This window comes from Hyperolius riggenbachi, chromosome 1 (assembly GCF_040937935.1).
Source record: "Hyperolius riggenbachi isolate aHypRig1 chromosome 1, aHypRig1.pri, whole genome shotgun sequence".
Classification (NCBI taxonomy): Eukaryota; Metazoa; Chordata; class Amphibia; order Anura; family Hyperoliidae; genus Hyperolius; species Hyperolius riggenbachi.
Window position 1 is genome coordinate 240,023,628 of NC_090646.1, and position 13,228 is coordinate 240,036,855.

General features: G+C 45.0%; 1 protein-coding gene across 2 annotated transcripts in view; it reads left to right on the forward strand.

Moving 5' to 3' along the window:
* The window catches only part of LOC137504065 (alcohol dehydrogenase 1-like), a 90,841-nt gene that overhangs the window by 33,818 nt on the left and 43,795 nt on the right, over positions 1 to 13,228 (forward strand). For both annotated transcript variants that reach the window (XM_068232008.1, XM_068232019.1), the window contains exon 3: positions 12,864 to 13,005. In XM_068232008.1, coding sequence (XP_068088109.1) covers positions 12,864 to 13,005 — 142 coding nt within the window. The remainder of the gene's footprint in view (positions 1 to 12,863; positions 13,006 to 13,228) is intronic.

Here is a 13,228-nt window from a genome sequence, read left to right on the forward strand (position 1 = left end):
ACTGCCACCCATCAATCACCCCCTGTCACTGCCACCCATCAATCAGCCCCTAACCTGCCCCTTGCGGGCAATCTGATCACCCACCCACACCAATAGATTGCCCGCAGATCCGACGTCAGATCACCTCCCAAGTGCAGTGTTTACATCTGTTCTCTACCCTAAACACCCACTAATTACCCATCAATCACCCCCTATCACCACCTGTCACTGTTACCCATCAGATCAGACCCTAATCTGCCCCTTGCGGGCACCCAATCACCCGCCTACACGCTCAGATTGTCCTCAGACCCCCCCTTATCAATTCGCCAGTGCAATATTTACATCTGTTCTTCCCTGTAATAACCCACTGATCACCTGTCAATCACCCATCAATCACCCCCTGTCACTGCCACCCATCAATTAGCCCCTAACCTGCCACTTGTGGGCAATCTGATCACCCACTTACACCAATAGATCGCCCGCAGATCCGACGTCAGATCACCTCCCAAGTGCAGTGTTTACATCTGTTCTCTACCCTAAACACCCACTAATTACCCATCAATCACCCCCTGTCACTGCTACCTATCAGATTAGACCCCTATCTGCCCCTAGGGCACTCAATCACCCGCCCACACCCTCAGAACACCCTCAGACCCCAGCCCTGATCACCTCGCCAGTGCATTGCTTGCCTCTATTCCCCCCTCTAATCACACCTTGAGACACCCATCAATCACCTCCTGTCACCCCCTAGCACACCTACCCATCAGATCAGGCCCTAATTTGCCCCGTGTGGGCTCCTGATCACTCGGCCAAACCCTCAGATCCCCCTCAGACCCCCTTCCGATCACCTCCCCAGTGCATTGATTGCATCTATTTTCCCCTCTAACCACCCCCTGAGACACCCATCAATCACCTCCTGTCACCCCCCAGCACTCCTATCCATCAGATCAGGCCCAATACAACCTGTCATCTAAAAGGCCACCCTGCTTATGACCGGTTCCACAAAATTCGCCCCCTCATAGACCACCTGTCATCAAAATTTGCAGATGCTTATACCCCTGAACAGTCATTTTGAGACATTTGGTTTCCAGACTACTCACGGTTTTGGGCCCGTAAAATGCCAGGGCGGTATAGGAACCCCACAAAGTGACCCCATTTTAGAAAAAAGACACCCCAATGTATTCTGTTAGGTATATGACGAGTTCATAGAAGATTTTATTGTTTGTCAAAAGTTAGCGGAAATTGATTTTTATTGTTTTTTTTTCACAAAGTGTCATTTTTCACTAACTTGTGACAAAAAATAAAATCTTCTATGAACTCGCCATACACCTAACGGAATACCTTGGGGTGTCTTCTTTCTAAAATGGGGTCACTTGTGGGGTTCCTATACTGCCCTGGCATTTTAGGGGCCCTAAATCGTGAGGAGTAGTCTAGAAAACAAATGCCTCAAAATGACCTGTGAATAGGACGTTGGGCCCCTTAGCGCACCTAGGCTGCAAAAAAGTGTCACACATGTGGTACCGTCGTACTCAGGAAAAGTAGTATAATGCGTCTTGGGGTGTATTTTTACACATACCCATGCTGGGTGGGAGAAATCTCTCTGTAAATGGACAATTGTGTGTAAAAAAAAATCAAACAATTGTCATTTACAGAGATATTTCTCCCACCCAGCATGGGTATGTGTAAAAATACACCCCAAAACACATTAAACTACTTCTGAGTACGGCGGTACCACATGTGTGGCACTTTTTTACACCTTAAGTACGCTAAGGGGCCCAAAGTCCAATGAGTACCTTTAGGATTTTACAGGTCATTTTTGTTTCAAGACTACTCCTCACGGTTTAGGGCCCCTAAAATGCCAGGGCAGTATAGGAACCCCACTAATGACCCCATTTTAGAAAGAAGACACCCCAAGGTATTCCGTTAGGAGTATGGTGAGTTCATAGAAGATTTTATTTTTTGTCACAAGTTAGCGGAAAATGACACTTTGTGAAAAAAAACAATTAAAATCAATTTCCGCTAACTTGTGACAAAAAAATAAAATTTTCTATGAACTCACCATACTCCTAACGGAACACCTTGGGGTGTCTTCTTTCTAAAATGGGGTCATTAGTGGGGTTCCTATACTGCCCTGGCATTTTAGGGGCCCTAAACCGTGAGGAGTAGTCTTGAAACAAAAATGACCTGTGAAATCCTAAAGGTACTCATTGGACTTTGGGCCCCTTAGCGCAGTTAGGGTGCAAAAAAGTGCCACACATGTGGTATCACCGTACTCAGGAGAAGTAGTATAATGTGTTTTGGGGTGTATTTTTACACATACCCATGCTGAGTGGGAGAAATATCTCTGTAAATGGACAATTGTGTGTAAAAAAAAATCAAACAATTGTCATTTATAGAGATATTTCTCCCACCCAGCATGGGTATGTGTAAAAATACACCCCAAAACAGATTATACTACTTCTCTTGAAGACGGCGGTACCACATGTGTGGCACTTTTTTACACCCCAAGTGCACTAATGGGCAGTGGCGGACACAGCCAGCAGTGGGCCCCTGTGCAAAATTGTAATTGTGGGCCCCCTACGACCTGCGGCGCTGCGGCAAAATATGGGCGTGGCTACAACCTGCGGCGAAAAAGAGGTGTGGATAGAACCTGCGGCGTGGCAATGACCGGATGAGGGCGGAGCTAACTGTAACTTAAAGCGAACCCGGGGTGAGGGTTTATTTCCTTTTTAAACAATACTAGTTGCCTGGCGGCCCTGCTGATCTATTTGGCTGCAGTAATAAACTGAATTACACCAGCAACAAGCATGCAGCTAATCTTCTCAGTTCTGACAATATTGTCAGAAACCCCTGACCTGCTGCATGCTTGTTCAGGGTCTATGGTTGAAAGAATAAGAGGCAGAGGACCAGCACGGCAGCCAGGCAACTGGTATTGCTTAAAAGGAGAGAAATATGGCAGCCTCAAGATTATTCTCACCTCAGGTTCCCTTGAAAAGTGCAACGCAAAGACAGTGGGCCCAAGTTTTGGTGACCCTTTCCCCAGAAAATTCACATAATTGTGCAGGTTTTCTCAAGAAAATACACATCATGTCGGCAGATATGCCCAGAAAATACATGCAATCAAGTCGGCAGATATGCCCGGAAAATACGTGCAATCAAGTCGGCAGATATGCCCAGAAAATACGTGCAATCATGTCGGCAGATATGCCCAGAAAATACGTGCAATCATTTCTGCAGATATGCCCAAAAAATACGTGCAATCATTTCGGCAGATATGCCCAGAAAATACGTGCAATCAAGTCGGCAGATATGCCCAGAAAATACGTGCAATCATGTCGGCAGATATGCCCAGAAAAGACATGCAATCATGTGGCAGACCTGCCCAGAACATACACCTGCTGATATAAATAAAAAAACAAAAACATTTACTCACCTGCAGCAGCAGACCTTCTGTCCCAGCCTCCATCCGGCGCGCAGCTCCCATGGGTGGTTGGGTGGATAGGTAGCCTGGTGGGTGGGTGAGTGGGTGGGTGAGTGGGTTGGTAGCCTGGTGGGTGGGTGGGTAGGTAGCCTGGTGGGTAGGTAGCCTGGTGGGTGGGTTGGTAACTAGCCCGGTAGGTAGGTAGGTAGCCTGGTGGGTGGGTAGGTAGCCTGGTGGGTGGGTGGGTGGGTAGGTAGGTAGGTAGCCTGGTGGGTAGGTAGGTAGGTAGCCGGGTGGGTGGGTTGGTAGGTAGCCTGGTGGGTGGGTTGGTAGGTAGCCTGGTGGGTGGGTTGGTAACTAGCCCGGTAGGTAGCCAGGTGGGTGGTTAGGTAGGTAGCCTGGTGGGTGGGTAGGTAGGTAGCCTGGTGGGTGGGTAGGTAGGTAGCCTGGTGGGTGGGTGGGTGGGTAGGTAGCCTGGTGGGTGGGTGGGTTGGTAACTAGCCCGGTAGGTAGCTGGGTGGGTGGTTAGGTAGGTAGCCGGGTGGGTAGGTAGGTAGCCGGGTGGGTAGGTAGGTAGGAAGCCTGGTGGGTGGGTAGGTAGCCGGGTGGGTAGGTAGGAAGCCTGGTGGGTGGGTAGGTAGCCGGGTGGGTGGGTAGGTAGGAAGCCGGGTGGGTAGGTAGCCGGGTAGGTAGGTAGGAAGCCTGGTGGGTGGTTAGGTAGTCGGGTGGGTGGGTAGGTAGGTAGGAAGCCTGGTGGGTGGGTAGGTAGTCGGGTGGGTAGGTGGTTAGGTAGCCGAGTGGGTAGGTAGGTAGGTAGCCGGGTGGGTAGGTAGGTAGGTAGCCGGGTGGGTAGGTAGGTAGGTAGCCGGGTGGGTAGGTAGCCTGGTGGGTGGGTGGGTAGGTAGCCGGGTGGGTAGGTGGTTAGGTAGCCGGGTGGGTAGGTAGCCTGGTGGGTGGGTAGGTAGCCGGGTGGGTGGTTAGGTAGTCGGGTGGGTGGTTAGGTAGGAAGCCTGGTGGGTGAGTAGGTAGCCGGGTGGGTAGGTATGAAGCCTGGTGGGTGGGTAGGTAGCCGGGTGGGTGGGTAGGTAGGTAGGAAGCCTGGTGGGTGGTTAGGTAGTCGGGTGGGTGGGTAGGTAGGTAGGAAGCCTGGTGGGTGGGTAGGTAGCCATGTGGGTAGGTGGTTAGGTAGCCGGGTGGGTAGGCAGGTAGCCCTTTTAGTAGCTATCCGGGTGGGGGGCCCGACTCCCATCCTCCCTCCCTCCCTCCCTTCCTTCCTCACCTCGGAGGGCCCCCCTCCCGATATGCGCGGCAGGAGAGAGATCGGCAAATACAGGAAGTCTTCGGCTCTCCAGGCAGACGCTAGAGGGCTCCGCCGCTTGGTCTCCAATATGTCTCTAAGTTGGAGACATATTGGAGACCAAGCGGCGGAGCCCTCTAGCGCCGCTCTTTGCCGCTCTCCCGCCGCGCATACCGGGAGGGGGGCCCCCGAGGTGAGGGAGGGAGGGAGGATAGGAGTCGGGGCCCCCCGGGGAAAAAATAATAAAATATATATATATTGAAAAAAAAAAATACTTAATGGGCCCCTGAAGAAAACGGAACTTCAGGGGCCCTCGTGCGGCTGCACGGCCGTATGTCCGCCACTGCTAATGGGCCCAAAGTCCAATGAGCACCTTTAGGCTTTACAGGGGTGATTACAATTTAGCAACCCCCAAAATGTCAGGACAGTAAACACACCCCACAAATGACCCCATTTTAGAAAGTAGACACTTCAAGGTATTCAGAGAGGAGCATAGTGAGTCCGTGGCAGATTTCATTTTTTTTTGTTGCAAGTTAGAAGAAATGGAAACTTTTTTTTTTTTGTCACAAAGTGTCATTTTCCACTTATTTGTGACAAAAAATAATATCTTCTATGAACTCACTATGCCTCTCAGTGAATACTTTGGGATGTCTTCTTTCCAAAATGGGGTCATTTGGGGGGTATTTATACTATCCTGGAATTCTAGCCCCTCATGAAACATGTCAGGTGGTCAGAAAAGGCAGAGATGCTGGAAAATGGGAAAATTCACTTTTTGCACCATATTTTGTAAACGCTATAACTTTTACCCAAACCAATAAATATAGGCTGAATGGGTTTTTTTTAATCATAAACATGTTTGTCCACATTTTTCGCGCTGCATGTATACAGAAATTTTACTTTATTTGAAAAATGTCAGCACAGAAAGTTAAAAAAAATCATTTTTTGACAAAATTCATGTCTTTTTTGATGAATATAATAAAAAGTAAAAATCGCAGCAGCAATCAAATAGCACCAAAAGAAAGCTTTATTAGTGACAAGAAAAGGAGCCAAAATTCATTTAGGTGGTAGGTTGTATGAGCGAGTGATAAACCGTGAAAGCTGCAGTGGTCTGAATGGAAAAAAAGTGCCTGGTCCTTAAGGGGGGTAAAGCCCACGGTCCTCAAGTGGTTAAACTCTATGTGAAGTGCACCAGACTTTGCTAGCGCAAAACTTTTGATCAGCTGTGCACTGCGGTGCTAACCCAGTTGGTGCTATAGTTATCACGCCTAAACTTATCAACCTAAACTTATCACGCCTAAACTTATCACGCCTAAACTAAGTTTAGGCGTGATAAAGGGCTTTTCACCAGCGTGCTAACTGTTAGCACCGCTTTGTGAATCAAGCCCAATGTCTCCCTAAGGTCTCCCACGATCTATGGAGTTCTTTGATTCCCCCCAGTTTAAGGGAATGTCCACCTCGACTGGCCAGTGTAGTGGTTCTTGCATGATTATAACATTAAAAACAAAAGATATTGAGATTCTCAGCATGTGTGTCTGGCAAGGAGATGTTATGATGTTTTACACCCCACTTGCCCTCTGTCAAGGGCATGGCATGGTAATGATGAGAAGTTAGTAATGTTGTTTTCAAGTCAACAATATGTTATTTCATTATTCACATACCAGGAGCAGACAGAGTGGTGGTGGCTCCTGAATCCAGCTATAAGAAGGGAATTTGTAGATGTTTATTTGAAATTAAGTTTTATAGGCTGAAAAATGTAGTAAACCTGCAAATGAAAACTAAGGCCCTGTACACACTGCTGCGCTTGCACTGCGCTTTTAAAATCACATGCGTTTTTTAATCGCAAGGTCTTTTGAAAAATCATGAAAATCGTGAAGACCTGTACACACTAGTGTGATGTGATTTTTCTATTTTCATGAAGGCTTTGTGATTTAAAAATTTTAAAAACACGGAGCATGCGAAACAGTGTGTACAGGCTGCAACAAGGTTATATATACATATAACATATCCAAGAAACTAATACTATAACATTTGAACTTGTTATATTCTTGTATGAAAGTGCTTTTTGTTTGTTTTTTCTTTTCTTTTAGATTGCATTGTTAGCAAAGCAGGTTCAATCACCTCAGAGTTAATAACCTGTAAACCTTTAGAGCTTGAAGTTATTGGGTAGACTCGGCAGCCGGGTTCACAAAGGTTTACTGGTTCAGAAATCATTACAGATCATAAATTGTCCGATGACCCCTAGTACAATGATATGTTATAAGGTGAAAACGTTTGCAATCTGTACCTTGGTGATATCAGTCTATTGAGAGGGTTGTTGAAATATTACTGAATAAGCATGTTTGTAATTCTGAAAAGGGAGCTGACACTAATTGCATACATCAAACGAAGGTGAAGAAGACTACATACATCAGGATGATAGGCAGATGATAAATGTTATTACAGGTGGCATACATCCTTACATACTACTGATGTAGAGAAAAGTACCACACAATACCAAAAAGTACCAAATCTGACCACACAGAAGAAGAACCAAGACACTAGGGCCCATATGCAATTCACTTTTTCACTTGAGTTTTCTCATAGGTGATAATTTTAAACTTGTCAATAAAATGCCTTTTAAAGGGACTCCGAGCTCAAAATAATCGAGGCGGTCGGCGTTAGAACATCAGACGTGACGTATACGGAAGAAGGAACCCGACACTCGCTCCTTGTGTCGCGGGGGGAGCCGCCGGGCAGCCATTTCTGAGGGAAGGCCAAGGAGAAGATCCAGGATGCCGTCGTGGGACCTCCCCACCTACACTGGGCTGCAAAAAGCCGAAGGTGAGTACCAATTTCATTTTTATTTTGAGTTCTGAGTCCCTTTAAGCCACTAGCCAGCAAGAAAATACTCAAATTTTAATAGTACTTTCTCACCTACTTTTTGGTACTTTTTTAATTGAAAAGTGCTGGAAAGTTATTTTAAATTGAAGATGAAAAATTATCTCCTAGGAGAAAACACAGGTGAAATAGTGAATTGCATATGGATCCAGGTGATAAAAGTTTCTCTTTCATGGATCGCAAAATACCAAAGACACATATATAAGCAGTGTGTGCATTCTATAGCTGATCAGGTCTGATAGCCATTTCACACATTAAAGTCTATTAGTCAATTTCCAGCTGCGCTCACCAAAAGCAAATAAAGTTCTGGAAAAAAACATAAAACACACTCTCATAGCATGCTTATGCTTTCACCAAGTTATATCTGTGACAATCCAGCCCCACGATCCCGTCTAATTTGCTCCCGTTAGCATACGCAGGAAGTACGGTGAGCAGACCGACAATATAGATTGATCGCGCAGCTGCCGACAATATGTAATGTGACAATCACTCACCAATCCCGTATTACTAGGCCACTGTTGCCATGCAGGTCTCATGCACTAGAGACTTCTGGAGGCAAATTCACTGTGTGTGTAGTAAATGGTTAAGATTGGTTGGAGGTGCCCATACATGTACAATCCCAATTGTATGTACAATCAGTAAACTAAAAATATCGATTTCACACTGGAAATTTTGTAATTTCAGTGCCACCACTCTCCCGTGTTCAGGGAGGAAAGAGACTCCCGCTAACTACTTCTAAAAGGAAGGAAACGGTTATTTACAACCTAGCTAGCAAATCAACAATTTATAAGAAAATAATAAAACAATGCGGTAGTACAACTGACTCTTCAGAGGGCAGATTCGTTGTAGCAACAATCAGATGAACAGAACAGGCACAAGACTGAACGATAAAATAGTTAGTTTTTCATTCTAAAACTACATGCACACAGCCTACTTTAGCCCACAGATAAATATACCTGTCCGGCAGAACAGATTGGTTTGATAGAGAGTAGAGATGAGAAGGAACAGAATATCTTAATGTACAGTTCAAATACTGTTATTGGTGGTCTATGCAGCAATCGCAAGTCTTTGGCAGAAAGTCCAAGATGGTGATTGCCATGCCTTTGTGAGAAATAATCCAAGAGATTTGCGCCAGTGTCCAACTGGCTGCCGGGATGTTATTCGACAAGATTTTAGATGGACTTTGGGCAACCTGGGCCCAGTTAAGTTATACCCCTCACTACAGCAAGGAGGTGTTGGGGGGGATCACACACCTCTTTGGAACATAAGATGTGCCGGCCCCTTCTCATGGACACAGGAATATATCTGAATCATGATAAGTATTCTATCTCCAAAACCGTACAGGTTATGTTAAATCTAATAACATTTTTAGGTCCATCAGAATTTATCGATAACAATATCAAACTTGAGGGGGGTCCCTTTAAGACCCCTGGGGTATTAAAGGGTTACTATAAACCAGTCTTACACTAGATCTGGGAGTCCGATTGGTCAGGAAACCTCTCAGAACCAGCGTCCTGCGGAATCCCACAACCTGTGCAGATTTGATGGGTATAGAGATTTGCTATGCCATGAATTATGAAGAAAATATGGATATTGGGGATTCCAGGGTCACAGTAGGTCAGCTACTTCCAGGGAACCTTGATAAGATCTGCCCCTTCTGCTGCTCTGGGTAAAGGTGTCAAAATTGCAGACACCATTCTCCCAGAAGCTTGGGCTTTACAATTTATGTCAGGCAGAAACTAGATTGATGGCATAATCACACAGCAGGGGGACTATATCCTTCCAGGACCTGATAAGGGACCAGGGCTGAATTAGCTGCTTCTGGCCTCTTTGATGTAGTTTGAAAGCTTTAAGTAAGGAAACATTTGCTAGCATTTGAGCAGGAAGAGGGGAACTGTGTTAACCCCCAGCTTCCCTGATCTCTTTATAAACCAAGCCTTTTTCCTATCTGCTGTCACTTTTTAATAGTGAAAAGTACTCTGCACACACCCACTGCAAGAATAATAATCAGAAAAAAGTCAGTTGTACAATAAGAATGGAAACAAAAAAAGATTAATTTGTACATACATACATACATACATACATACATACATACATACATACATACATACATACATACATACATACATACATACATACATATATATATATATATATATATATATATATATATATATATATATATATATATATATCCTACTAATATAATAAATGGAAGTGTTTGGATGCTTGTTACTCGATCACGCAAAAATGGCTGAACGGCTTTGAATGAAATTTGGCACACACATAGTACATTACCTGGAATAAAGTATAGGATACTTTTTATTCCCATAACCAAAAAGGGGGCTGAGACAAATACAAATTTCACTGGAAAATGTAAACTGCAGCCATTCTTACACTGTTAATGGTAGGGTTCTCAAACTTTGCACAGTCGGACATTGAGTGACTGGGATTAATATTCAGAAAGGTGGGAGGAGCCTACAAAAGCCAATCATAATTCACCTATTGATTTTCAAGGGGAATATTTACATTGCTGCCATTCTTGCGCTGTTAATGGCACAAGCCTCAAACCTGGTACAGTTGATCATTGGGTGACTGGGGTTCAATTTTAGAAAGGGGGTGGAGCCACAAACAGCCAATTAGATTTGTTTCATTCCAATGCAAATTATTGATGCCAAACACCGCCAAACTCACAAACTTGGTAATTGAGTAATTGATTGATTGTGTGTGAGGGTTAGAAAAGTGGGCACAGCCAACACCAGCCAAATACATAAGCGGGCAACATGGGGTCATAAGTGGGCGGAGACAAATACAAATTTTACTGGGAAAATGTAAACTGCAGCCATTCTTACACTGTTAATTGTACTGTTCTCAAACTTTGCACAGTTAATTACTGGGTGACTGGGATTAATATTCAGAAAAGTGGGTGGAGCCTACAAAAGCCAATCAAAAATTACCTATTGATTTTTCATTGGAATATTTCATTGCTGCCGTTCTTGCACTGTTAATGGCACAAGCATCAAACCTGGTACAGTTGATCAGTGTGTGACTTGGGTTTGAATTGATAAAAGGGGGTGGAGCCACAAACAGCCAATCTTATTTGTTTCATTTTAATGCAGGTTATTGATGCCAAAAACCACAAAGCTCACACACTTGGTCATTGAGTAATTGTGTGTTAGGGTTAGGAAAAGTGGGTGCAGCCAACACCAGCCAAATACATATTTGGGCAATACTGGGTCATCAGTGGGCGGAGACAAATACACATTTCACTGAGAAGATGTAAACTGCAGCCATTCTTACACTGTTAATGGTAGGGTTCGCGCTTTTTATTTTATTTCAATGCAAATTATTGATGCCAAAGACCGCAAAGCTCACAAACTTGGTCATTAAGTAATTAAGTAATTGTGTGTTAGGGTTAGGAAAAGTGGGCGGGGCCAACACCAGACAAATACATAGCCGGGCGTCCAGCTAGTATGTATAAGTAAAGTCTATCAATGGCACATTTGCAATCCTTTCAATAATCATCATCACCACTCCAGTAAAAGATTCAAACTCTTGCTAAATCCATGGCTACAATTACTAGGTTATGCCTAATGATGTTGATACAGGGATTTTATCTGATTGCCATCTGGAGTCGGGAAGGAATTGTTCCCTTTTGGGGCTAATTGGACCATGCCTTGTAAGGGTTTTTTCGCCTTCCTCTGGATCAACAGGGATATGTGAGGGAGCAGGCTGGTGTTGTACTTTGTTCTCTGGTCGAACTCAATAGACGTATGTCTTTTTTCAACCCAAGTAGCTATGTAATAGATCACAACTAGGTTGGCAGGGTTACATAGATTCTAAAAGGCTGTAGAACTTCAACATCATAATCAGTATATCAATTGTGTGATTAAGATCGACTGATCAAAATATTCTAACCTCAACATTAACCTTTTGCCGACTGCCTAACACACATTGGCGGCGGCAGAGTGGCTCTGTTGTTGCTCCGCGCCGCCATATGGCGTCTTCTCATGAGGAGCGTAATTTAACAGGAGCTCATGCTTGCATGAGCGTGAGCTCCCATCACTGTAAACAGAGAGCCGCAGCGATCAGCTTGCCAGCAGCTAATCAGCGCTGGCAGGTTGTGTATTTTATTTATTTAAAAAAAAAAACATTTGAGCACTGACATCTTGTGCAGCGCTGTACAGTACATTGACATGTCACTAATTGTCCCTCCGATGGGCTCACAATCTAATCCCTGCCATAGCCATATATCTATGTATGTAGCCTGTAGTGTATGTATTTAACATAGTCTAGGGCATATGGGGGGGGGGGGGGGGGGGGATACATTTTTTTTTCACAAGAATGTCAGTATTTTTAATAATAATAATAGTAAAATATTAATAATAGCAGCAGCAATCAAATAGCACCAAAAGAAAGCTCTATTCATAAGAAGAAAAGGAGGTAAAATTCATTTAGGTGCTAAGATGTATGACAAGCAAAAAAACATTAAAAGTGCCAAACTGTAATAAATGGACTGGTCACTAGGGGGTATAAACCTCTGATCCTCAAGTGGTCTGCATGTGGACTAGGGAAAGGGGGCACTGGGTGCTCAGAAAAACACTTTTGGTTTTCAATATTTGTGCCCCTTTCCCCCTGAGCTGCCTTCTCATAACACCAGGGGCCAGAGCCAGATTACTCACAAGGCAACCGAAGGCAGCTGCCATGAGCCTTGTGGGGCAGTGAGTCCATTGATAAGAGAGCCGGTGCTGAATCTCATGGAGACCCACAACTAGGCCCCTAAATTGCAAATGGTGAGCTAAGTGAAGATTACTAGGCTTCCACAGACTCTGATTAATTGGCGTGCAGTCCTGGGGACGTGTTTAGCTGGAATGACGAAGCGCCACCATCAGTCTCCCAGCGGCGATCGTCTATTTACATTGTACAGCGCCGTGATCTACAGCAGCGCTGTACTGGGGAAAGCCGTGTGACACGGCTGTCCCCCTAACAGGCAGGGTGACAGCCCCAGGCTCTGTTGGTGGGCAGAAAAGGGGGGGGGGAGGAGATCACTTGTGTGCTGAGTTGTATGGCCCTGCAGCGAGCTGCAGTGGCCTAAATTGAGAAAAATAGCCTGGTCACTAGGGGGGTGTAGGCCTACGTTAAAGTTGCATTTGCAAAACAGCATCTGAGTGCCATCTTTAAATTGGATTAACAATAGCTTTACATATCTGTAAATTATATAATGTAATTTTGCAGGACAGCACAGCCTGAATGTTCCTTATAGTTCATCTTTTATTTCTATGTGTATAGATGGTTACCACAGGTATCTGTCGGTCTGATGATCATGTCATAGAAGGAACCTTCACAGGTGTAAAATTTCCCATAATTCTAGGCCATGAAGGTGCCGGAATAGTTGAAAGTGTTGGTGAAGAAGTGACTTCAGTTAAACCAGGTAAACACCAGTGGCGTAACAATAGGGGAGGCAGCCCCTGCACCCACGGGGGGACCCGGGGCCCCTCTGGGGACCACTCGGGTCCATTTTGGGGACAGGAGGGGGTCGCAGCATGAGGGGAGAGCTTAGCCACACATCGGCGGGGAGGGGGACAGTCCCCCCCCCTCTCACCTCAGGCTTTCCCCTCAGCATCAATCACAGTAGTAGCAGAGCGGCAGGAACA